General features: G+C 37.3%; 3 protein-coding genes across 7 annotated transcripts in view; all 3 read right to left on the bottom strand.

The window, feature by feature from the left end:
* The window catches only part of usp34 (ubiquitin specific peptidase 34), a 66194-nt gene extending 63495 nt beyond the window's left edge, over window positions 1-2699 (bottom strand). For 4 of the 5 annotated variants that reach the window (XM_028017438.1, XM_028017441.1, XM_028017442.1 and 1 more), the window contains exon 1: window positions 2347-2699. In XM_028017438.1, coding sequence (XP_027873239.1) covers window positions 2347-2389 — 43 coding nt within the window. In that variant the 5' untranslated portion in view covers window positions 2390-2699. The remainder of the gene's footprint in view (window positions 1-2346) is intronic. The other variant, XM_028017439.1, reaches the window with a different exon arrangement.
* Window positions 2700-3759: 1060 nt separating this feature from the next.
* xpo1a (exportin 1 (CRM1 homolog, yeast) a) lies at window positions 3760-17779 on the bottom strand. Its single transcript, XM_028018642.1, has 25 exons — window positions 17174-17779; window positions 16466-16599; window positions 16193-16294; window positions 15712-15784; window positions 15506-15567; window positions 15365-15409; window positions 15096-15277; window positions 14652-14700; window positions 14435-14554; window positions 14215-14343; window positions 13973-14131; window positions 13126-13308; window positions 12783-12921; window positions 11925-12106; window positions 11679-11835; window positions 10611-10774; window positions 10391-10525; window positions 10123-10306; window positions 9917-10023; window positions 8532-8726; window positions 8276-8444; window positions 7620-7754; window positions 7281-7440; window positions 5726-5822; window positions 3760-4629 (listed from the first exon to the last, which is right to left on the bottom strand). Exons 2-25 carry the CDS (start codon window positions 16589-16591, stop codon window positions 4483-4485), a joined length of 3201 nt encoding a protein of 1066 aa, XP_027874443.1. The 5' UTR covers window positions 16592-16599; window positions 17174-17779; the 3' UTR covers window positions 3760-4482.
* Window positions 17780-18974: 1195 nt separating this feature from the next.
* Window positions 18975-26691, bottom strand: fam161a (FAM161 centrosomal protein A). Its single transcript, XM_028016382.1, has 7 exons — window positions 26392-26691; window positions 25333-25604; window positions 22201-23403; window positions 21803-21970; window positions 20512-20611; window positions 19422-19561; window positions 18975-19322 (listed from the first exon to the last, which is right to left on the bottom strand). Exons 1-7 carry the CDS (start codon window positions 26545-26547, stop codon window positions 19049-19051), a joined length of 2313 nt encoding a protein of 770 aa, XP_027872183.1. The 5' UTR covers window positions 26548-26691; the 3' UTR covers window positions 18975-19048.
* Window positions 26692-27227: the final 536 nt, after the last annotated feature.

Raw genomic sequence — 27227 nt, 5'->3', positions numbered from 1 at the left:
TGCTCTATACTATTAGGTTTAGAGATAAGCAAACATTATCGATCAGCACTTATCACAATTCTTATGATACTTACTAGCAAGTAGTGCTGCTCAATATTCGACAATGTTGTAACTGACATATTGCACGGAGTGAATATTTATTTCCTCTCTTTTTAGTCTGTGCCTCCATCACTCTGTGACATTTAGCATTTTCAGCAACGTCATCCGTGTGCAAAGTGAACATTCACTTCTGTGAAACTATGTTCAACAGGCTAAATACTACATCTGCATGCTAAAACTAAAGATCATAACACCTGGAACATATTAGCCAAGATGCATTACAATCCAAACAGTCCTTTGCTATATGAATATTATACACAGGTGTGTAGTGGCATTTAAATGAATCTTTACGCCGACACACTGAATTACAAAAGCTGAATTACATCCTTGGTTTGTCAGCAATTTTGCAAAAGCCTGGTCATTAACCTTTCATTTGATTCAGGTGTGTTGGAACAAAAAAAGTGTCCAAAAAACACAGGATAGTGGCACTCACTGATATTGTGATGACGACACAGTGCAGACCTACTTACAAGTCAACCTAAAGGTGTATCGCAGCAACAAAATAATTAAATACCAGTATATGTTTTCCAATCTATTACTGGATTGGAAAACATTATAATTTGCTTTTTATAATGATCACTTTCATGGTACTAATCACTTTGATTTATAAAGAATGTTTAAAAATGTGCTGGTTCATTTGTAACTCCAAACTTGAAACTACTATGTTTACTTAGTTTACTTATACAGCTGCAACTTTATTGTTTCCACTATAACACTTAACAGCTGGTGCATTCATCACAATATACAAGAGTACAATATCACAGTAGCAAAGAACTGCTTTGATGTAATAATGGGTAAATCATTGTACTGCAAGTGCCATGTGTGCAAATAATATATTTCTCAGTTCCCTGCATTTCATGCCCTGTTACAGAGAGTTTTGGGGACATTGTGATGACTGAAAAAGAACAAAAACAGCCATGAAAATATGGGAAATCCAAATTGTAATTGAAATACTCAGCAATAGAAACATAATTTACCCAGACAGAAAATCTTTTAAACTGATTTGAATATGGAAATGAACTTTCTGATAAGTAAGAACAACTGGAATGTGTGTATAACTGAACTGAAATTACTTTTTTGCAAAGTGCCTAGAGATGACTTGTTATGAATTGGCGCTATATAAATTACCTGAACTAAATTCTCCATGGTCAGGTTTAATAAACAGGAGCCTCTGGGAGAAGATTTCCCTAAATCACTACCAGCAGACACAATAGCCTCCATCACAGACAGGAAAATCCCAAATTGTCAACCACTTCATGATATAAACCGGTTTCCAAAACCATTATGCAAATTTAAAAATGGCTGAGGATACCTAAAGCGCAAAAACCCGATAGTTACATGTCAGCAATAAAAGGCATTATGTATTCATGACTTAAATTAACATTAGCCAGATCTGGGATGAGATAAACTAACAGAGTTGCCCAGAAAACAAAGGCATAGCGGTCAAGAAATAAAACTATAATATAAAAGAACTAAGTAAGCATTTTTGTCCAAATTACGGGGCACAACCGACGTGTTTATGACAAAAGTCTGCGCCTTATTGCAGCCGTTAAATTTCTTGACTAGCTTAGTCGCCGTTAGCTCCCCAGAACATTTCACGGACTCTCCGAAACAAACACAAGCGATGTTTGTTTACGTCTAACTGTCAGTAGCTGTTGGTGCAATCACATTTTAGAGAGATCTAATGCCGTTCCGAACAACAACCCCATCAGTCCGAAAAACAATGGATGGCAGTGGAGTGGACAGCTAGCAGACTGACCTGACAAACACATCAAACAAAGTCAGCCTGCTCGCTAGCTCAAGCTGCTAACTCAGCTTGCTAACTCGTAAATCCGTCTTCTAACAATATTTATATCACTTAAATTCACCTTTGTTCGTAAGGGACGACAACACTTTAGTGTTTACTGTAATGTCACACACACAGTGATTCAGAGTATTTACGAGCTTGTTTTTTAGGGTGGTGTTTGACAGACAGGCCCCAAACTAACTGCAATTTTGGAAGGAAGAAAGGCTTCAAGGTATTCATAGCAAACCGAGACAGACCGATGTGAAAACACGAGTGTCAGCCACTACAAAATATGTCCACAGGATGTCACAACGCTGAGGTCGAAGTGGTTAATATGCATGCATAAAATGGCAAGCTAATCGAGAAAACAAAGTTATATTTAGCTAGCCACCATGCTAACAATGCTAACAGCATCCAGCTAGTTCAGTCAGCAAAATACAAACAAAATGATTCCTACTTACATTCATTTAAAACCTCCACCAGCTCGGCGCAGTTTTCACACATTGTTCATGAAGAGGGCAACTGACTGTGCTTACTCAAACCATTGCACTGAAAACTGTTGTTAGTTGTTTTGGAGATAAAAAAAAAAAATGAGGCCCAGTGCAGGGAGTGATTGGCGAAGGTTACTCCACTCAATGAAATCAAACAGCGGGGCGGATGACGTGCTTTGCATCCGAGTGAAGATGATGAACACCGAAAAGGTAAGAGGCACTGAAAGGTAGAAACCGACACAGTCACCAATCTGAGCGTTAGTTGGGAGAAGACTCTGCAGCCATGTTGAAAAAGGAGGGGAGGGGGGTTGATACAGCATGTAGGAAGCTCGGGAGTTTCCGTGCTATCTTCGTCGGTTCGTTTTAGGTTCGGCGGTCTCGCGATATTTCTTAAACTTAACCGATCTTTGTCAGGTGATCCCAAGGACATCGTAGGTATTTTTTATTAACTTTATTTAATAAAAAAAAAAAAAAATGTAGTTTTTTTATTATGAAATAAAAAACTTTATTTTTTCCTCATTTTTAATTAACTTCATTTATGAGCAAACAAAAATCCAATTCAAACAAATATATATAAATAAACTACAGTACACAAGAAATCAATTGAATATCGGAAATATATATATAATCCTCCATATATATATATTTCCAGGGTTCTTGTATATATACATATACTGTATATAGAAACCTGAGTGACAAGGGCAAACAAGTATGGCTAGAGCAAAAGTCTTCAAGAAGATATTTTTAAAATAAGCATTTAGACATCATATTTTTCTTAGAGATATACGTTTTTAACGTTTCGATTGAGAAATTAAAAAAAAAAATCATTTTTAAACAATTAAAAATCTGCTCCTTTAGCAATGAATACATTGCTTTAAATGTTTTTTCCACCATTTTGTTCTTAAACATTTTTAAATAAGGATACATCTTACTTCTGGTGACATCAAATAAGGCAATTCAAGAGTTGACTTCAGGGTCTGTAGTCGTTTTCATCAAACTTCAACTTGATTCTGTTTGATCACAACAAATTACAACTATATAAATAGAGCTTCTTTCAATAATTCAACTCTGAAAAGATAACTCCCAGATAAAAGATTATTTGAATAATCAGAAATGATTATGGTTTTTAGTTAACCTAAAACATAGACGAGAAAATTAGAATGTTACATAACTAATAATAAAAAAGGACTGTTATACTGAAAAGTATAGCACTACTTGGTTGGGGCTCCTTTTGCATAAACCTATGAATGCAGTGGTTTGGTGAAGCATTCAACTCATCTTCCTCTTGAGTCTCTGTGGATTTAAAGTCAGGTTAGTTTGGTTCTCATTGACCCAAATATACAAAAAGAAAACTTAATTCGTCTTTTGTAAAATTCTGCATCGTTAAAACTTTATCAAGCTGCTTTTTATTGTAATCTCAAGGCACTGGATGGTTCAAAAATACATTATAATTTGAAGAACAGGCATACAGTTGTTTTGTAAAAATAGCCAACTTTATATTGTACTTGGAAAGGTTTACAAACAGGATGATCTGCACATAACTTTCAGTTACACCCAATAGCAGAAGCAGAGCTCCAACCCGTTTAAGGACAAAAGAGCGAGAAACAAAAACCAAAATAATCACACTGACAAAAAACAAGGACCGAGCATCCCATTCATTCTATTCAGTGCACAAAGCACTTTTGAAACAGAGCAATCTTTCACATTAACATGGCAAATGTCTTAACATTATATTTTACATATTAACAAAGAGCAGGAGTCGAATCTATTGAGTTGAGGGATTAAAACTAACCTTCAATTTTTGAAACTTCAAGCAGATGTAAAAGAACCGTGTTGCCAATCAAAGCTTTAATAAACAAAAGATGGCATGTTACACACAAAAACCTTTGTATAAAATAAGATGGTAAAGGAAAAAAATATACCAAAACTGACTGCGATTCTCATTTACATATAAACATTGATTTGGTCGACAAACAACCGAGTGCCAGGGTTCTTCCTATCGCCCCAAATTCTCTTTCCAAACAATTTCAAATACTTGAAAAGAAAATCATTCATGAAGAAGCATCCTCGCGCCTCTGAGCTTGTTCTTTTTACGCTGCAGGTGATTTAGTCGCACATTTCCTCTGGCAGCTCGTGGGGGTTCAGAATGCCAGGCACAGACATCTGCAGCTTGTGTTTCTCCTCCTGGGCTTGGCGAAGAGCCGATTCCCGCTCCTCCAGGAACAGGTCCGTCGTGTCCTCACCAGCAAACTCCTGTTAGACCACCAGAGATGAAGATCAGAACCGCTCAAGTACAGCTGCTAGATCAGAAGAGCAGGCTACTGGAATCCAGTAAATTATTTTATTTTGTTTTTATACTTTCACAATTTTCTTTCCAACTGGATTTTAGTTATAACTTGCCAATAGATAACTATATTAATAGTGTTTTGTTTCTAAAGAGAGTACACCATCAGACTACTTGTTTCAGTAGACGATCTAAACCCAAAAAGAATTGGTCTGAAACTGGTTTTGAGTTAGATGTTACAATGTTGATGCAATTTGAAGTTGTTTTCATCTTCCCATATTCAACTAAAAAGAAAAGGAAACATCCACTTCATTTATTAATGCAGCTTTTAGTATTCCAGAGCTATAATTTATGTTTTGATGCGTCAAAAAAACAAACAAAATAGTACAAATTTGGCTTTAAAACTGTAAAGCTTCTAATAAAACCTATATGCAAAATTGAACTTAAAAGCTGAATAAGTCAAACATACAGTATATTGTGACAGATGGAATAAAAAAACATGTGTCTCAATTTTCAATAATTTCACTGAATGATCCAGAACCACTCAGCATTCTGGGAGATGTAGGCAGAGGAAAAGCTTTAGCTGCTCCACCTCTCACAACCATACTCTTAAAAGTATTTTTGACACTTTAAGAAAATCATATTTGTGTAGACTAAAAGGTACACACCGTTTTATTTTACCCATTTATGTTTGAATTTATTTAGCTTTTTTTTTTTTTTTTTACTTTACTTATTCTACTTTGTAGATTTTAAGCAAAGTTGGTGGAATCAACTAACTTGCTTGCTCTTTGGTTACCTAGAAACCTGCTGAGTAACTTGTGGTAACCTAGCAACTACTGAGTAACTTTCACAGCAGCAGTTTAATATTTCACCACTGCTTAAAATTAAAAAGATATCTGGGTGAAGTGAAAGGAGAAAATTACTACAACAGCTCAAGAGGAAATTGTGGTTAAGTAATCACATTAAACCCCAATACAATATTAAAGCTTTTAGCTTTAACAAGAGAAAATACAAAAAAATGTTCCAAGGGTATAAATACTTTTGGTAGACGCAGCTTTCACTGACCTTGATCTGCACAAGGAAGTCCCTTAGGTGCTCCTTGAAGGCTGGGATGTCCTGATTCAGGCTGAACAGACCGGTCACAAACACCTTCACCTGGGCACTGCACACACAACATTTCATCACGTTCAAGTGAAAAACATTTCCAAGAGGAACAAAACAATGCGTTTATCTTGTTGCAACATGTTCTTTACAGTTTATCTGACATTTTATCCAAGTATAGCTACTAAAAACTATCCTATCACAGTAATGAATGCACTTAGCGATGCAGTTCACCAAGAATTAGCAGAAGTGAACCATTTCATTTCCAATACTTTTATCAAAAGCCAAATTTAGATTTTAACTTGAAAGAAAAAAATATAGAATTTAACAGAAAATGTGAGAAATATAAAAGAGATTTATAATAATGACAAGTTGAAAAGCAGAGTAATTAGAGTCAGGTGTCAAAAATGACAAATCATTAGATGTACTGAAGCTTATATAGCCCATTAGGGAACATGGGAAATCTTTATTTTCCCACGCAAAAGTATGCAATTACGAATCGGTTCATGTGACATCTTGAATACTGAAAGTCTTTCTGCTACAATATGAAGTTTAGGTAAGGCTTTTACTCGTTTGTGAGATATCTGAGGTTTTTTTTAATTCTTTTTCATACAAACACAAATTTAAGTGCATAAAGACAGAAGCAAAACAATCAGGCCAAACATGAAGCTTCTCTCTCTCTAAGACATAAACATGACAGAAACTTTCTGTAAGAAAAAAAGAAAGGAAGAAAGAAATGCATCCAAACTATTTGGACTATTTCTGAGTTATTTTCAAGGGTATGATGTTGCAGTTGACAGTTTGAATTATGCAGTTAATAGATTGATGTTCAACCATTTTACTGAATCAAAAAGATAAGAATGCTTAAACATGTTTTCACTGAGGCTCTTTAAAATATAACAGCACTGGAAATAATTAAGAGCTCATTGCACTGAACCCCATTGAAAACCTCCTGGTTTTTTCACCAAACATTGATTTCTGAACTCTTCTTGAGTTAAAACTTTCATATTTATTGTTTCTAAATGAACTTGTTTTCTTTGTGTTATTTGAGGTCAGAAAGCACTGCATCTTTTTGTTATTTTGACCATTTCTCATTTTCTGCAAAGAAATAATAAACTTTTGCTTGGAATTTCAGAGACATGCTGTCAGTAGTTCATAGAATAAAACAATGTTCATTTTACTCAAACATAAACCTATAAAAATGGAAAATCAAGAGAAACTGATTTTAATTGGTCTCTTACATTTTTTCTAGACCTGTATGTGCAATTTTAAATTCACATTTGTCATCATTGTGACTGTATACAAAACAAACCAAGGTGTATTTGCTAATTTATTGTGAGGGAACGCAAAAGAAAAAAAATATACATTATCATGTCGCCAAATTGATTCCAGAGGAGCTGGTACCTTCTGAATGACAATATAATTTTATTTCCTTTTCCCAGTCTAACCGTGTTTATTTCACATCCTAATGGTCAGACACCAGCATGTGCAGCAGAGTTGTGATTATTTGGTTTCTTACTCTTGTAAATGAGGGAAGGCCATCTTAAGCAGGTTGGCGATGTATTCCTGAACATGCAGCTGGTTGTTGGTGGGGTTGGTGGTGCTCAGAGCAACACTGACTTTCCCTTCTTCCACCAAGTTAAACATGTAGGCCAAGATGGTGGCATGCATGGTCAGACCTACAGACAGAAAGAAGCAGCTCATCAGTTATAGAAACACAAATAAAAACATGTCATCTTATCCTGAATGGACTATGTAATAGGTTTATGCAAGTAATCAAATCTTAATATGAGGAAAACTTTACATTGAAAACCCATCAGAAAGTGTAGGAACATATATCAAGGTCAGCCTCATTTACCTGCGGTGTGTGACGTATCAGTGACCACAGAAAAGATGTGCTGCAAGATATCACAGAAGTAGGTCTGGTAGAAGCTCTGTGCTGCTGCCTCTTCTGCAGAAACATTCTGCAGGAGCGTGAGGAGGATCTGCAGGCCTGGAGGCGATCAAACAAGCAAAGCTTTAACAGCAGACAGTGTTACCATTCATCTGAGAACAAAAATCCATCACTAAAAATGACAAATGCAGATCCATCTTTTAATCATTTACAGATGAAGAATATGACAGAATAATAAACAAAAAAGCAATAATCCAAGCTGAGGTATCATTAAGTTGTCTACATTTATGTGTTTTTTTCAGGGAAACCCAAAGTAGAGAAGGCTTTTTTTGTGTGTGTTTCTTGGGACTAATTTTCTGTGACCTCTCACTGCAACTCAAATATGATACAAATGGATCCGACCTATTCGGCTTGTTGATCCAGCTGGAGAATTTTTATTTTTAATTGAGGCAAAATTATTGAGGTCAAATTAAAATCTTTGACCTTTGAGAATGTGTTATTGCAATATCGTGCCTTTACCATTATATTACTTGAAAATGGTCTCAAAACAACAATTTTATCATTCATTGTAATATTTGGGAGAATTTATCATCCAGGATAATTAATTGTGACAGGCCTACCTGTGTCAGCCACGTTCCTCATGGTGTGCTTGAAAGCCCAGATGATGGAGTCCAGAATCAGTTTGAACTGGGCTGGAGCAATGGCCAGGAAGGCTGGGAAACACTGGGAGGTGGCAGCTTGGAGCAGGTAGAAGAAATGAGTTCGGTGCTCCGGGAATTCTTCAAAGTTCTGACAGCAAATGAGAAAACCAGAACAGAGCTGAGGTCAGCACAGTTTCCAACAGAACTGAGCTCAGAGCATAAATCCTCTGCAGACCTTGTTGATCATGTTTAAAGTGCACTCAAAGACTGCATCGAAGATCTTCGGGATCTCGCTTGTGATGTGAACTCCCAACTTGTTGACTATAGTTGCCATGGTGCTGAGGACTTCAGGTTCTCTTGCAGCCGGGACGTTCCTCTGGTAATCGATGAGCACGGCCTCCAGCAGGGGGGGCACAAAGTTCTCTCCCACCTTAACCACAGACCGACAAACATCTTTAGTGTTTTCAGTTCAACTTCTCATTCATTTAAGTACATCTTATTTGTATATATTTTGAAACACCTGTCTATTTTACTGTGCCATATTGCATTATTCCAATCTTTCAGATTAAATAAAGTTATGTAATCTGTTACTGATTTGCATTGCGACTTAAAGAGAAGTGCAGGTGAAATGTCATCAGGGAGAAAAACCAAAAAAAGCCGTAACTGTAAAACCTCATTTAAACACTGTTTTAATGAACCTGCGAGACAGATATAAAACTCCCAGAATGCATTGCAGGGTGAAATTCAGGGGTGTTCCCCATTATAACCAAAACCAGAATACAGGAGACTTGCAAGTTATGGCTATTTCCAATGGGAGAAAACATTTCTTCCCAAGAATCCAAATATGTTTTAGCTTTTTAAGAAACTATTTACATCCTAAATAGGCAGAAGTTTACATTTTCACTGAAGCTAAATATATCTGCTTTGACTTTAAGCCCCACATGGGGTTTAAGAAGTAACTTCTACATGAAAATATGCTAAAATAAAACAGCTCCATAGCTAACAGCTCTAAATGCAAACTTTTGGTACCTGTGTAAAGATAAGACACCAAAATATGTTTTTCCTGTGTCAGCACCATTATAAATGCTACCGTGCCTGATTTATTAGTGATAAATATGGTACATTTTAAGTTTTTTTTAAAGCCTCGTCTAAATACTTATCTAAATAAATAGTTCAACACTATGAATAACCTAAAAGGACAAGAGAAAACATCAGACTTATGTCTGCACTTTTAACAAAACTTCAACAAATCTCATCAGGTGCGTTTAAATGGCTGTAAAACCAGAAGTATTTGTGTGAAACTAATTTGGAGGATTGTTTTGGAAAGGGCTTCTCAAAAATGTCTCACTTATTTAGAGGCCAAGTTTAAATACATCCGTTTTAAGCAGGTTCATCCTGCTTAAAAACTTAGTTTTCTAAATACATAAAATTTACATTTGGTAGGGTTTTTACACACTTTTTGCTAAAATACAGTTTTGCTATTGCGATAGGCTCTGTGTTCTTAGACAGAAAATGTTGAGTTAAACATTTAGAACAATGCCTTTCTATATAAACTGTGTTATAAGAAAGGGGGAAAAAACTAACAAAAGGTCGCTTCGAGGAAACAAAGGGCAGCCTCACCATCTGAGGGTCACTGGAGCGACTGACCCAGCCTGATATCAGCTTGAGCGTCTCCCTCTTTACTGTCCTCATGCTCCTTATCAAAGGCTGCTTTGTCACCATCTCGCCTACACAGATGTGAGAAAAACAAACAGTTTGAATGAATCACCAATACCAAATATAAATACCAAAAACATGAGAACAAAGGTTAGTGAAAGTCAGCTGACCATTGGTCTGGACGGCCGAGGAAATGTTTTCACTGAGACATTTGTAGACGTTGAGCATGTCCAGATAGATTCGACCCAGCTGGACAACAAAGGGATGTCCGACAGCTTTACAGGCCCGAACGTTGGTCTTCAAGATGCTGCCGAGCTGGCGCACCGTCTCTGCATCCTTCAGAATGTCCACATTCTGCAGCAGAATCCAGATTTTAGATGCAGCACACACTGCGACATAGAACCCTTAATAAAAATGATTTCCTGCTGTTGTTCTCACCTTGGTGGCTTGCTGGATTATGCTGTCCCAAACCTGGTTAGGGAGCAGCATATACTTCTCTATCAGAAGCTCCTGAACCGCCTGGTCTGTCTGAGCGCCGATCATGTAACCCACGGCCTCATAAAACGTGTGAACCTGCAGACAACGCAAAGGAAGGTTTAACTCAATGTTCCTGTATGTCTTTATTCACATTGTTGGTGTAAAATGCTTTTAGACTGACCTGCTGAGGCTGCAGGTCGCAGATGATTGTGTTGATGTTGTTGAGAATCTCGTCAATGAAGGGCATCACCTCGCCCACCTGAACCTGAACAAAATGGCGGCGGCACTTCTGAGCGATCTTGATGAACGTGTCACAAGCCATATCCTGGACGCCATCATGAGTCTCTGCAGTGAAAGAGCGTTAAAAACAGAAAGAAAGAAAAATTAATTCAAATGTTAGATCACACAGATGCAACAATGTTCTCTTCATACTTTAAAGGGATCCACAATTAGTTGCAACAGTAAGACTATTTGAAAAACATTAATTTAATATGTAAAAACACTGTAGGCTGTTTAGTTTTTATAAATATAAAAAAACTGTTACAAACTTGTGCGATACGTAACATTACGCACTTTAAATTTAAACTGGAGTGAACGCAAATACAAGGCAACGCAGAAATGATGAGGGGGGAATAAAGATGAAGACCAAACAGAGGAAGAAAAGAGATTCAACCAAAAAAGCTGCTGTTTGTGTGGCTGCTGCTTGGAAACGCTAATCCGACAGAAAGCTCCAGTTTCTAACTGGACCTGTGTAAAGTTAGAATCAGGATCTAAATATTTTCTCAAACATATTAGAACGGAGCGTTACAAAGGCTTAACGATGTTACATCGTCACTTAAAAATATCCATTTATAATCTCTCCATTTTTTTGATTGTTAGCTCATGCTAATATAGTAAAAAGTATATCACAAGCAGATCATGTCTGTTTATTTCTTACATCTTGTTTATCACGGCACATAAAAACTTTGACATTTTGCAGGCCTCTGCCTCCACAACTTTGACTTCTTTTATTTGTTTGTTTGTTTATAAGCCCCAGTCCACTATAACCTCATCATAGGCCCACCATGCATTGCGCAGGTGAAAGGAAAAAAAATGACAACCTCCATTATTTGGTGGTGAAAAATAAAGATCTACAAATTTTTTTAAAGTAATTATGAGACATATTATGAGCCAGCATGATCACCTGGTCGTGGACACTTTGAAAATCTAACAAATATGCAACTTAGTATAAAACGCCATTTTGACTCACCGTGCATGAACTCAAACAGTTTGTTGACAACGGTCTTGAGGAACTTCCAGTGAGCTCGCAGGAAACGGGGATACTGACCCACGATGTACATGATGTTAGACGCTATTATAGCCTTATTATCTTTACCCCTTTTCTGCTCACATAAGCCAAGCAGGTCCTGCACAGATAGAGTTACAAATGCTGTCAACAACTGGTAACAACATTATGTAGTTATTACTAAACAAGAGTTTCTTCACTGCATCCCACCTTAATGACAGTAACCAGGAACCTCTTTTCGTCCTCCTCATGCATCGCACCGCTTATAGAGCCGATGGCCCAGCAGAGCATGTTCAGGTTCCTCCAAGACCACTCGGTGCCGTTCACCTGGTTGTGGAGCTTCTCTGTCATGATTCGCTCGGTGTCTGCGTAGTCCAGATGTGTCAGATATACTGCGGAGATTCAGACACAGGAAGAAATAAATAAAACAACAACACTATGTGACAGGATGCAGACTTGATTGAAGGTATCTGCAGGTTTCAGCAATTGAAATGCAAGACTTTAAGACCTTTAATGTCACTGTGAATGAAATTTACGACTGAAAAGAATATAAATATTGGGGATTGTTGGGGGAGCTTGCTGCATATTGATATTTATGCTATGCTTGCATAAATGTCAAGCCTAGCAAAAACTCTGAACCCAGCTTGGTGTCCACGAAAGAGGAGCTAGCTAGCTAGCAAAGGTATATTAGCAGCAAGTTACTGGTAGCCTCACAGAACGCAGTGAAGATGTCTGCAAGTGACTCAAACTTTTCCCTGACAGAAAGACTCTGGGATAAAATAAAAAAAATAAAGAAAAATATTAAAAACTACTTTTTAATGAATTTGAGACATGTCAAGACCTTAGTTTAAGACTAAAAAATAATTTTGTACACATTTTGTTGTGAGTATAATAAAACTTAGTAGCCCTAAGTGACAGTGAAAAAATATGGCAGCAATAAACAAAACAAAAAAATCAAAAAGGCGCTTTCTCCTTGTATACTAGAAAAACATTTCGATAGCTACATTAATACTGCTAAGATGAAGAGCAACAACATTAGTTTTGACCGTCAAATGTCTAACTACTCACCAAGAGTTTCTCTCATGTTCTTGTACAAATTGATGGCGTCTGTGTCTTTCATGAACTCTCTGACCACCTCGCCCTGATCATTCTCCACCACCAGCACCTCCTCTGGTTTGGCCATGCGGCTCACCATCAGCAAACGCACCTGCAGGAGGAAACGGACTGATGTCAGCAATCTGTGACTGCCTTCGACTCATTCAAGTGGCTCAATGAGCTGTTTAATACATGCACATGTTATGTACAACAAAACATCTACTGTAAGTAGTGGTAAACAGAAACATGATCAAATAAAATAGGATTTAATGCTTCTCAAATATGGTTGCCATCAGAGTAATAAGGTGAAGTTCACCTGGGACAGCACAGGCAGGTAAAGATGTCTTCGAGGAGGAACATCAGACAGCAGAGGAGTACTTGAGGTGGAGAATGGGCTTTCTCTGTACAGTTCTGCTGCCAAGTGGTTCCAGTACTCAAGGCAGATCTTAAAGATCTCCGTCTCCTCCACCTCCGATACCAACAGCATGTAGTGCAGGGCCTGGAACAGAAAGAGTTTGAGGAAGAAATTAAGAGAGAATACTTCACTGAATCTTTAATCTCTTTGGATAGTCAAACAGCAAAGACAAAAAACTAGAAAAAGCCTTTACAGGGTTTGCTGGAATTAATTTTTTCTAAGTAGGGCTGCACAATGTGTAAATATTACAATATCAGGTAAAATATACGAGTTTTCTTCTTACTCTAATTGAATTTTAGCATTTTTGTCATGTCACTTATATCTGGTGTGAGCTTTTAGCATAAACATTACAACATAAGAAACTCTTAACATATATTTCCCAACAACTACTGCACTCCAAACAGTCCTTTGCGATATGAATATTGTGCATACTGATATTATAAAGATTATATATTTGTAATATATTGTGCAGCCTTAGTTTTAGTTTTATGCACTGGAAAAATGTGTTGCTTTGGTTCAAGTAAAATCTGGAGCCCACGAGCAACAAAACTTAAAAAATAAAGAAATAAAACCTGTAGATTGAAGGTTAGTCCCCATTTAGCAGAGGGAGATTTCTCTTAACCACAATATAGCAGAACTAATGTGAATTATACCATTGAGCTTATGTTTTCATCAAAATAAAACCATGGAAGGGAAATGAAAAAAATCTAGTTTCTTTTCAAGAACAGAAAGGGTTCAGCTTTTCTACCTCCATGAGTGTCTCACGCAGGTTGGGTCGTTTCTCGATCAGCTGCCCGTGTTCTTTCAGGAACGTGCAGAGAAACAGACTCAGGTTCTGGATGAAATTCTGCTCATCGTCTTTCCCATTGGCGTACGCCACTTTGATGTTAGTATTCAGTGGCAGCATCTAGGCAAGCAAAGTCACAAGTTTTCACTTTGGTTGTAAAACAACCAGTCAATGAACAGCAACATGGTCAAACTGGCGCTAACCTGTTTGAGCTGGCTCATGGTGAGGGTGAACAGGTTGACAAACTGCTCCTCGTACTGATTGACGCTCACTCCAGCAATCTCTGTCAGACATTTCAGCGTCACGTTGCGAAACATGGGAACATTCAGGAACTGAAGGAGTAAAGAAGGAAAAGGTCACACTGAGACACATCACCTGACCCAGGGGAAAGTTGAATTTCCTCATTCATGTTGGCTGGTTTACCTTGTAGACCAGAGTGCTGATGAGTTTGGTCTCAAATATGTATCCTAAAGGAATCCAATTTAGAAAACGCAGGAGAGTCTCCAGAGTGGCGTGGACCAGAGGTGCATTTTGGGAGTTTTCCTTCACAGAAAAAACAAGAGGAACAATCAGTGATTATTTTGAAAGAAACTAAACAAATAAAAATACTGAGAAGTCTCCAGACTTTTGACAGTCTTACCATTACAAACTGGCACAGCTGGAATATTTGAGAAAACTCATTGCACATGCTAAAAAGAGAGAGAGAAAAAGCCTTCTTAATGACAGTAGGATAAATAATTTAAGATAAAGAAGTAACCTTACAATAAATAGTACTGATATTATCTAAACAATCAATAGTTTAATAATCAGCAAAACTTTGACAGAATACAATTTTATCCTTAAGACTATAAATGGCTAAACAATAAATAACCCTACAAAATTCAACAAGGCTTATTGAATAAAAATGCAGATTGACATTTTGTCATTATCATTAGACAAACCCCAGCTTTTTTAATAACTACAACTTGAAATGCAGTTTTCAAGCCTAGGATTAAACATTTGCTCATCCGTTTTCTTTTTCTGAACCAATAGTTAAAGTCTTTAAAGGACTCCCCACTTTAAGTGATTTTTTAAAATCAGTAACCTGTCTTTGAGGTGTTTGGCCTTCACTTGTGTCATCTGGCCACTGGAGAAGTCGAACACTTCTTCACTGAGGAGCTTCAGGATGATCATGTTGTTCTGACAGAGGCTCTCGCTGGTCCGACTGGCGCCAACAATATCACTGATGAAGGTGGGCCAGTGTTTGGGCCATTCTTGTTTCAAGATCTAAATAGACCAAAACAAAGAGTCGACTGCCATCAACATTCTACGCTTGTTAGTTATTGTGTCTGCCCATAGATTTGAAATCATTACCTGTACGAGAATCATGTTGAGTTTTGAAATATACACCCCTTCTTTCTGCAAAACAAATGTCAAAATTGCAGAAATAATAATGAGAGAAAGACTGATATGTTTTGTGTGTAAAAGTTCAAGATTTTACTATGACAACGTTACCTCCATGTTTGCAGGATCAGAAGAAGTCTTGATAATCAACCCAACAACATACTTTTTGATTCCTGGAAAAGTCACATTTTATTAGCAGATGCTCACCAAACAAACGCAGACATAACTTGTGTTCTAGATCTAAACAAACATCAGAGGTGCTCAAATCCATTATAGTGCCTAAACTGCATTTATTCAACATCAGAAGTAAAATTTACCTTCACACTGATTTCTTGGGAGAATCTTCCAGCGTGTTTTGATGACCGCCTCCAGAATCTGCAGTGCATAGTACTGAGGAAAACGGAGAGATATGACTTTATACCAGGTCTAAAACCATGAGATCCAGTAAATAGCGAACAAAGGAAGTAACACAAAGCAGATTTTCATTACCTAAAATGTTCAGAAAGTAAAATCTGCACACAATTTCCACCTTTTGTTTGGTATCCCCTTTTACAATTACTAGATAATCATGAGCCATTGCTATAAAATACAGAGAACTGAGGAAATCGAGCTCTTGAAGGGCACATTCCACAAAACCCACAAACATAAAAATGCGAATATAAACCAGTAAAAACACTGAAATTAGCATGGGAAAGAGTACTGGAGAATAACCTTCCATTTTAACACTGGGCAGAAAACAATTTAACATATTATTGTAAATGTCCCCTTTACAAAAATCAAAATATTTTAAGTTCATACTTTAGTCTTCATATTTTGAGAGAATTCCAGAATGGTGTCAACCCTCGTCCACGCATCAGGATGGTCCTTCAGGTTTGTTAGCACTTCTTGAGCCACTCTTTGCTACACAAAACAAAAAAATGGTTAATATTAGATTGGAAATGCAGTAATCAGCTCTGGTTGTTTTATTACCACGTCAAATTCTGTGAAAAAAATTTATTGTTCAAGTCTGCATAAGAACCGTGTTATTCCTCCCACACAAAGTCAACGCTGACAGAAGAAAATGACCCTCACCTGGTTACCGATGTCATGGTACATAGAGTTGACAACACTGTCCAACAGGTTGATGTCCAGTTTCTGATTGAAGTCCAGCAGCTGTCTGGCTGGATGATCGGCCAACATGGTCATTTCAGCTGGCATAGAGCTTCCTGTGGAGATTAGGAAAATCTATATTAGACAAACACTGGCAAAACCTCAGTTTCACCTTCACAGTGCCAAAAGACAAAATACATGCATCTATATTTACAAGTGGAATTTAGAATAAAATATATATGTGTATATAAAACTTGAAGGAGGAAGAGATCAACTCAATCTTCTTTCTCAAGTCTTAAAAAGACATGTTGCAATCCAAAAGCAAACACAATGAAGCGTAAAAGAGACGAAAAGGTAAATGTTGTAGCACTTTGTGGGTTGAGTGACTAAAGTAGCGACATTTGACAGTCAAATGATTAAATGGCCTAATGGGAAACGGCGCCCCCGTCTGGCAGCACAGGAACAGAAAAGTATCTGCGAAAACCCAAAGCATAGACGTGTTTTATAGAATAAAAATAGTTTAACCAGGAAAAATGGTCGCTTAAACTCTAGCCGCATTTCTTTGACTTTTCTATTTATCGCGGCATAACAAGAAATAAATCAAAAAGTTTTATTATGAAACTCGCGGATGCTAATATTAGCCCACGCGAGCTTAACTATTTAGCTAGGCTTTGCTCGGGATTTACTTACCTGGTATGTGCAGTCCACTTGTCGTAAAACTTGCGTGATGTTACTGAATGTAGCTAGAGCCCGGAATGCTAAGCGTCTTAATACTTTGAAAAGTATGTAGCGTTATCTCATTGCAACCACTGATGCTACACTGCAGCTAGCACTTGCTAGCTAAAGGCTAACGCTAGCTTTCGTAGATCAACGCTTAGTTAAAAATGGCTTTCCGCGGTATCCCTCGACTTACTTTAAAACTACCAGTATCGCAGTCTTTCTTTTCCTCAGTCAATATGAAAAAGAAGCCGCTTTTCAGCTATCGGCAACTACATCCGGCTGTAACAGCTAGTACCCCTGCTAATGGAAAAGTCATTGATGATTTAGGTCTGCTGGCTAATAAATCGTTGAGCTAAGCTAACAGCAACAATTTCACGGAGTCACAGTTGGAGCGATATTCCGAGTCATAATCACGAAGTGAAATAGTCTAATTTTATTTCTTTTCCAATTTGCACATTGTACGACAGCAGAGATGTTTTAGGTCGTGGAAAAGTGCTCTTCCTCTAAGCTCATGCTTCCAACTGCAGACCGGTTAGAACCGGTTGAGACCGGGCTATTCATTCTCGGTCTTTCGGCCCACCGCGCGCCGCGTAAAATTTGGATCATGCTCCCGCCCACTAACCACGCGATTGGCTCCTTTGCTATTAACGTCACACTGTGCGTCACACGGGGCGGAGTTGCTCATCTGTCGCTCGTAAATTCTTTATATGGTGCGAAATGAGCAAGAGCTTACCAAGAAGTGATGATTTGCTAGTGCACTGCTCAACATGTGATACATTTATATTAATTTTTCTTTTCTAAACTGTATTATATAATAAATGTGAATTTGATCTAAAATCAATACGTGTAAGGATACTTACTAAAATTAGTATATGATTAGAACCAAATATGTATTTACTGTAATCCTTATAGGACGTTTTATATCGCTCGAAATGGTTGTAAAGTTGGAAATTAGTCATTCTTTGTTGAAGAGCATGAATACATTTTGGAATATTTGAAATGTCATAAATAGCAATGGGTGATTATCATAGTGTTACCAGGAAATCAAAACCTAAAAAAACTATTAGGAAACCACCAACTTCAGTTAAATTTAGTTGTTTTTTTTAACAGATACTAAATATTAATCTTATGTTACGTATGAGACTTTATCTTGCTATGTTGCTTTATTTTTCAAAATTGTTTTATGTTGTTAAATCTACAACTGGGGACATTCACTGCAAATTAGCTATGGTTATAAATGTTACACCGTTTTTGTTTATACCCAACATTTGTCCCCATGCAAATAAGCAACAGAGAAAATAAGAAAGATGTGACAAAAAGTATGATTGACTAATCTGACTGGCAAAATGTTCATAATTCTGTAATCTGCTGTTCCATAGCAAAGTTTACTAACCTCAGGAACTAATAAAGTGACATATTTCCACTTTGCATAACAGTTCATTAGAAGTGTGTGTGTGTTAATATTTGCTTGTCCTATGTGTCTCTGTCTCAAACTGGTGACATGGTCACCTCTTGCTCAATAACTATGACCCAAAAAACCTGCAAGCATAAGAATCTACAGATGGATGGGTGGATTGTTTTTGCAAGGTATAATTCTCAAGGTGTGTGCAAAACATATGATGTACGGCTGTGAAATGTATCCAGCATATAAATGACAATTAGGCAACCAACTTTTGAGATGAATGAAATGTGAAACAAAAGAGAGATTTCAGAAATAATCACAATGGCAGGAGAATTCATGTTTATTTTTACAACCTAAAATTACAATTACAACTCTGTATCTATTACAGAGCTCATAAATAACAGCATTTGTCTACACCTCATGTTTGTTGCGTCTTAAAGTCATCAGTCTACTAATTCTTGTTTATCATCAACATCATGCTCGCTGTCATCTGAGAAATTCTCATGATCGTCTGAGTAATTGTAACTTTCGTCAGAGTACTGTGGATCGTCACCATGGTGACCGCTGGCGTCTTCACTCTCGCGGCGGTTCAGCGAGGCCTGATCACTCTTCTGCTCCTCTCGTTCTTCGTCATTATCAGAAGCACAATTAATGTCTTCATCATCCAGGTAGACCTTTCTGTAGTGAACGGTTTTAAAGTCGGCTTCCCCCTGATCACTAGTAAAACACAAGAAACAATCAGCAGACAGAAATTGCTAACAATATTTTTTATTTTTACCCTTCTTAGTCTCTAATCGGGAATGATTAAATGCTTACCTCTGGTTATTGTCACTGGTTGTTGAGATTTTGTGCTCAGGTGCTGATTTGCCCGCCTTGCTGCTTATAAAGTCCTCGTTCACATCGCATCCATGCAGGGTTTCGATGTAATGCTTCTCTGCTGTCTGCTTAGCATTCTTCTGTAAGCATGAACAGATTAAAAAAGGAGAGATTAATGACTTGTTAACTAAAGTTTTTTTGTGGAGAAAGTTATTTTTTAATGCTTGTGTTGTTTTTATACAACAGTATCTGTGGAATCACTATTTAAACAGCACACAAGAACATCAAGCACTAAAAATATGTTCACCAATGACATGTTTAAGTATTTATAAGCAACTACTTATTCCTGCTCCATTTTGAGCAGAACATTTAGTTATTTTCTGTGGGAATTTATTTATTTATGTTTTCCATTTCCTGTTTTTGCTTTGTTGAAATTTTAATTGTTCAGAGAGAAAGAAAGAGAAAAACAATGAAACAAAGAAAGAAAGATTCTGAACAAAAATAGTCACAATGTTACAAGAATATAGTTGTACAAATATGATAATAAAGTTATATAACAATAAAGTCAAAATAATACAAGAATAGCGTCTTAATATTACCAGAATAAAGTTGTAATATTTTGAGTAGTAATTTTATGAAAACTCCACAAAAAATAATAACCCAATTTTTTTCTCATTAAAACAACTTTTTTCTAGTAATTTTAATACGCTCTTCTGGTAAAATTTGCTCTGCCCACATTATAACAATATTCTGGTAATTAAACAGAAATTCTTGTAGTCTAGGTGTAATATTCTGTTGCACAACTCACTGAACGGATGATTGAAACACCTAACTTTGTCACTTTGTCAAAACATTTTCTGTCATTTATCATTTCTTTTTTAGAAAAGAAAGCGAGAAAAAAAAGTATTAAAATTGGAAATCCGATTTGGTAGGAAAAAAATCTGATTTTATTTTTAATCGCCCAGCCCTAATTATTTATTATAATAACCTTTGCAAATATTGGCATTATTGAAATTGAAACTAGCCTGTATTTTGTAAATGCATACTGATACAAATGATGGGCGTGTTTTTGTTTTGTGCTGACATTCACCTGTGTGACCTGCTCCAGCAGCAGCAGCCTTCCTTGCACTCTTTCTCGCATCTCTCTGATCTCCTGCCGATATTCTCTCTTACGCTGAACGTCTTGTTTCCTGTCGGGAATAAAAATTCAGCATAAGTCTGTTGCAATAAGCAATGGATCAATTAGTCGCACGACTAATTAAAGTGAGCTGAATAATTTTTATTCTGATGATTAATATTTTTTGAAAGGCAATTTTGTTTACAGAGACGTCATAAGCCATTTCATTTATGGTTTTGGTTGTGTGTGGCTTTTATTTCCCTTTTATTTATCGTTTTTGGTTGTTGTGTTTTATTTTTATATTTAACATGTCTTACAGATCCAGTGTGGTTCTGTGCAAAATAAAGCTTATTAACCTTTCAGAGGGCAAATTTACATTATTACGTAAGCATAGGAGTACAGCTACAAACTAGTAATCAACCCAAATCTGGGTGTAGTGATAAACCCTGACCTGAATCTTCAGAGCCACATTAAGACAGTTACAAAGTCGGCCTTTGATCACCTGAAAAAAAATTTCAAGGATTAAAAAACTAATGTCTCAGCAAGATCTAGAGAAACTCATCCATGATTTTATCTCTATTTGCATTGATTACTGCAACAGTGTTCTCACAGGTCTGACTAAAAAAAATAAATTCTCCAGCTGCAGCTGATCCAGAACGCTGCTGCTCGCATTCTCACTAAAATCAGAAAGATAGAGCACATAACACCAGTTTTAAAGTTCCTTCACTGGCTCCCTGTAGCTCAAAGAATAGATTTTAAAATACTGCTGTTAATTTATAAATCATTGAATGGTTTAGCACCACAATACATTAAAGATCTGCTGTTGTATCAACCTTCCAGACCCTCAGGTCTCCTGGTTCTGGTTCTGCTCTGCATTCCCAAAACCAAACATGGAGAAGCAGCATTCAGCTTCTATGCACCACAAATCTGGAACAAACTTCCAGAAAACCGCAAAACAACCAAAACACTGAGTTGCTTTAAATCTAGACTAAAAACCCAGCTGATTATAGTTGATTTTGAAATATAATCAATGAAACATTAATCAACAATCTGATGTGTATTAATCTTTTTAACAATGGCACTTGACAAAATGTAATGTCTGTTACTGGTTTTCACAATTGGTGACTGTATGATGTGTTAATATTTTCACAATGTAAAGCACTTTGAACTGTCTGGTTGCTGTAATGTGCTATACAGATCAACTTGGTTGATTGCCTGATTGATAAGTAATATTTAATCAAACAGATATAACCACTCTGCACACCTGAACTCTTTCAGTTTGCTCTTGTTGGTCTGTGAAAGAGCAAGATGAGGGTCATTCGCTTGGGCTCGTTTTAAAACCATCCTCTGCAGCTTCTTTTCTCTCTCCCTCTGCTTTTCCCTCCAACGCTCCTCTTCTTCCTCTGCCTTTTTCCTCTGCTCCAGAGCTTTTCTACGAAAATAATTGCAGTCACAGATGGAGGAAGGTTCGGAGGAGATGACTTTGGCAAAAGGAAGGGCAGGGGAAGCTATTCTGGGCTGGAAGCTGTTTTAGGACGAGACAGCAGGTGTTGGGGCAGGGGTGTGGGGTCTGTTCAGGGCCGCTAAATGGGTCATCGGAGTTCAGAGCCTGTCACTATTTCTACTATTATAGTGGAATCCTTTGGGGTCCTAATTTGGTACCTCACAGCTTCGTGACGCTTTTTAGTAGCATCTGTAACTTTGGCAGGAAGCAGCTCCAGACTTCCCGACAGGGACGAACAGAGGCTTGAGTTGGGGGTCCGCGCTGGCCCGGGGCTGATGTGAGGCCAGCGCAGCAACCGTGGGCTGCTCTGGTCCTTCTCGATGTCGGCCAGGATGCGCTCCCGGTGCGAGGAGATCTGGGACGTCTTTAGCTCGAAGGGTTCGCACGCCGTCGTTGTCTTTACGTCCTTCCGCTTCTCCAGCTGCTTCTGGAAGCGTCTGTAGCTGGCGTCGAAGTCAGGCACCTCTCTGTTTATCTGAGGCTTGTGGGTAAAGCCATCGCCCAGTTCATCTTTGGGCTTCTTCCGATCATTCAGGCGCCGTGTGAGCATGCTGGGAGGCACAGAGGAACTCCGCAGCAACTCCTGGGCCCTCATATGCATCTTGATGGAGCGATACAATTCATCCTCCTTCACCAGATCCCCTGACGCGGCTGCATACACGGATTTTGGCACAGGCTTGGCTTTGAAAGGCTTCATCTTCTCGCGGTCGGCTTGTTGCTGCTGCTGCTGCTCCTGCAGCTGCTTCTGCTCCTTCTTTAGCCTCTCCCTCTCCAGGAAGCTGAAAGGCTTTTGAATGGCACGAAGGTGCCGCGTCTCTCGATCTCGCATGCTTCTCCGTTGCTCCTTGTTGCGCTCCTGCATCTCTTCGTAAACCGGAAGGTGGACGTGTGCCGGTACGGGACTGGCACGGAACTGCTTCTGGCATTCTGTCAGCTCCTCCAGCTGCCTCTTCAGATCCACGTTCTCCATTTCCACCTCGGAGCGGGACTTTACGCCACGCTTCAGCCTCTCAGCTTCACGCAGCGTCATGTGGAAGGGTTTTGGGACGGTCACGTTGGGTTTGCCCTCTTCCTGCTGTCTTTTGTCCCTTCTCTTCCGCAGTCTCCTCTGGTCTCCAGGCATGCTGTGCAGTGAGGAGGAGGAGATGCGGTGTTTGTTGAAGGGAACCTTGAAGTCCTTCCACATGTTCTTGATGTACTCTTTAGGAGAGAACAGAAGGCCTTTTTCCACCGTGTTACTCCAAGCTTCATTTTCGTCGGATGAGTCTGACTGCCCAGAGATCCACCGGAGCTCAACAGCGGAGTGCGACTTTCTCAAAGGATGATGTGAACCTACAGGGTTTAAATTTGACCAGAGCATCCTGATGGAAAAAGAAAAGGGACATTTTAATACGGCAATTGAATATTATTCTGATATTCTATTTGGTAGAGGGGAGCAGAGTCCCCCAAAATTGTACTACTACAAGCACTACTGTACTTCAACATATTTTTACTTGAGTAAAAAAGTATTTGGTAAAAAGTCGACTCAAGTACTGAGTTACTGATCAAATTATCAGTCATTTAATATTTAAAAATTACATAATGAGATGGACCAAAACATAAAGTTAAGTGGAAATTTTGGTATTTGAAGGATCAAAATTACAATAATACATATAAGTAACAAAATATAAAATCAGGCAAAAGTGGGGTTTTTTCAAATCAGTTTCTTTCAGAAAAAAACTTATGAAACTAACAAAAACTGCAGGTGTGATGAATTTTAAACATGTTTGTTTTCATTCGGTGAAGCTACTCACAGTGGGTAGGAGTATCCAAAAATGTTATTCAAGTAAGAGTAGTGATAATTACCAAAGTACAAGTAAAAATACTCCTAAAAGTACATTTGTTTCAAAAAAGTTACTTGAGTAAATGTAATTGAGTAACTAGTTAATATCCAACTGTGGTAATGTTGTGTTTACAACTTACAGAACAGGTGAAAATTACGTACAGTATAATATTCACAAACAAATTGTACAGCTGCCTTATAAACAATTCATAACCTTTTGGCTTTTTTTTACATGCGTTGTAGGGATGTACTAACTTTTTTTAAACCACTGCAGATAACCAGTAGCTTTTTAATTCCAAAGGCCATAACCAATAACGTAACTGGAAATAAGAAAGTGCTAGTGAGCATAAATGTAAGGCTGTGACACTGTTATATTGTTAATACAATTCATTAAGATTCTACATGGTAAAATAATAACAATAGTATATAATGAAAATGAAAAAAACACGCATGTTTTCAAAAGCATTTTATAAATTTAAATCTGATTAGGGCTAAAACGATTAATCCGATTAATGATGATGAATTGATAATTGTAATTTTCATGAACTAATTTATTAATTGATTAATGGTCAACTGCATATTGTATACAGACTAAAAAAGGCCAATTGCTGAAAGTACAACACATTCAGAGCAGTAATTAAGTCAAAACTGTGAAAACAATATATACATTTTGTGTTTATGATAAAAAAAATTGTAAATATGTTCAAGCAGAATACGTAGTTTTAGCTTCACCCAGTTGAAATTGTGAAAAAAATTAAGAAAATCTCCTATTAAGCTCCCTTTGCTGTCAGTTATTAATCAGCTCAACTAAAAATAGTAAACATATCAGACATATATTTTATTGATGCTAAGTGAAACAGAAAGGGCTGAGCTTTTCACATGTTGATGTTAAAAGTATTGTTTTTAGCTGTAGCTGCATTAAGTTATTGCATTTTGGGCAATAAATGTTTTTTTATTACAAAAAATAAACTGAATTATTTATTTGCATTTTGTGTATTTTCAATATTGTATCAACTAAGCTTCAGTGGTGAAATGAAAAATTTTGCAGAATGTACCAAATTTGTTTTTCACTTGATCACTCAATTAATCATCAGAATAGGTATTTGTACTTTTATTTTCACATCAAAATTATGGACTTCTTGGAATTGATCCATCAGATCAAATCTGCGTAAAATATGCTGAAGTTTGTGGTTGTAATATAACACATTGTTGAAAAATTCAAGAGGAACAAATACTTTTCCAAGGTCAGTTTGCACTTTGTGTCATTTGAACTGTTAGACTTAAAGTGAAAAAGCACTCATTGTGTCTTGTTTAAACTGTTCTGTTATACAAGCAGTAGTCTACCAAAAACAGCAAATAAACAAATAATTTCTCATTACAATTTTTGCTATTTTGTCTATTTTAAGTTGTTTAAAAGTGTGAGAGAATAGACAATGTAACTGTCATGAAACAGTTTGAAGCCACGCACCTGTGCCCTGGCTCCAGCGTTGCCATGTCTAAGGGATCCATTGACCTGAGCTGCAGCTTTTGTTGATACATGCTTTCCAGCTCCTCCATGGTGCGCAGATGGGCCTTTTTGAGCTCCTCCAGCTTGCTGTAGTATTCCTCATTAGAAAAGAAGATTTTACTCAGGTCGAGGTAGTCTGCTGCTGCTCTATGATGGCCACCCCCCATGCGAGGGTCCTCCTTTCCCAGATAGTCCTCATAAAAGAAATCCGATCCTAAGTCCTCATACTCCAACTGAAATCATAAAATATCACAAAAAAAACAATGCAAACTCACATCAAAGGTCATTACTTGCAGCATGAAAATGATTGCCTCTTAGTCCAAATTAATGGAGCCTCATTTTTTAAATTGTGGGACTACATTTGCAACATTTGAACAATGCATCCACTGAGTGACGCTAAGGCTCCTGCAGGGCTAAGCCTATTATCCCACTGCGACAGTGACAAGGACCAGATGGTGAAACGGAAAAAGGCAGTTTAGTCTAAATACGTTCAGCTGATGTCCAGCCTTAATCAGGTGTTTGGTTTCATTACTACAACCTATAATCAGACATCAGCAACCTGCATGGAAAAAGGCAGATTTAACCAGAGGACAAACAAGAGGTTGGGATTATCAACTGAATGTGACCTCTAGTAATCTATCCATGACGGAAATCCGAAAATAGTCAGGAAAACAAATTATGGAGATCAAGTGTTTTCCATGACCCACATGAGGTCAGACCAGGTTAAGTCTAAGTTGTTATTAGTCTGGCATTTAAAATCACATCTTTAAATATAAAAAAAAACATTCAGGTAGTACATTAGTGAGCCCCTTCTGATATTATATATTGAAAAATAATTTTACCCTCATAATAAAAGCATGTAGTTGACACATTAGTCAATTTAAGGTGATTTTAAAACCTGCAGTCAATTTACAGATTAAAACTTCAAGGACTTTTACAATTTTAGATCAGTAATAGCCACTTTTTAATGACGATATACAATAAATAACAATTATATTAACGTTTTCCCACCGCACATACTTCCTTCTCGTAGTCCCGGTTGTCCAGGTGGCTCGTGGCCGAGTAGGGAAGAACTCTCTCCCGTTCGTATGAAGCTAAAGGAGCCTTGGTGTGCGGGTCAACCGGCGTTTTCAGACACGAAGTCACCAGAACATTCGTACGGTGAGGATTCGCCATAACGGTTGTCAAATGTGTTAAAGTTACTTTGAAAGTTAAATTTGTTTATGTTAAATTAAGTTATCGAGGATGGAGACTAGAAGAATCAAGCAGATTCGGCTTTGAGGCAGCGCAAAGTGAGCCTAGCAACGGAGAAGCTTGGCTGCGAAGGAAGTGACGACATATCAGGAAGTAATTAAACGTCAACGCAAATAAATAATCTTTTTCACTTTTTTAAACCAAATTCGTTTACAGAGGTGGGTAGAGTACCCAACAGTTGTACTTAAATAAAAATAGCTTCACTTCAACCTATTTTTACTCTAGTAAAAGTAAAACGTATTAAGTAACTGATCAAAATTATCAATCATTTAATATTTAAAAATTACATACTCAGCGGACCAAAATTTAAAGTTAAGTGGAAATGTTGGTATTTTAAGGACCAAAATGACAAAAAATAAGAAAATAAAGCAAAATTAAAATTCTTCCAAATCAATTTCTTTCTGTATAAAACTTATGAAACTGCAGCTGTGCCTCTTTGTCTGGTGAATTTTTGTTTGTTTTTCAATCAGTGGGTAGAAAATCCAGAAATTTTACTCAAGTAAAAGTAGTTCATAACAAAATTACATAAAAGTAAAAAGTAGAGCTTAATAAAAATACTTTTTTTTTTCAAAAAAGTGAAGTAAATGTAATAGTTAATGCCC

This window comes from Xiphophorus couchianus, chromosome 5 (assembly GCF_001444195.1).
Source record: "Xiphophorus couchianus chromosome 5, X_couchianus-1.0, whole genome shotgun sequence".
NCBI classification, from domain to species: Eukaryota; Metazoa; Chordata; class Actinopteri; order Cyprinodontiformes; family Poeciliidae; genus Xiphophorus; species Xiphophorus couchianus.
The sequence above is the reverse complement of the archived record's forward strand: the minus strand, read 5'-3'. Positions and strand labels throughout refer to the sequence as shown.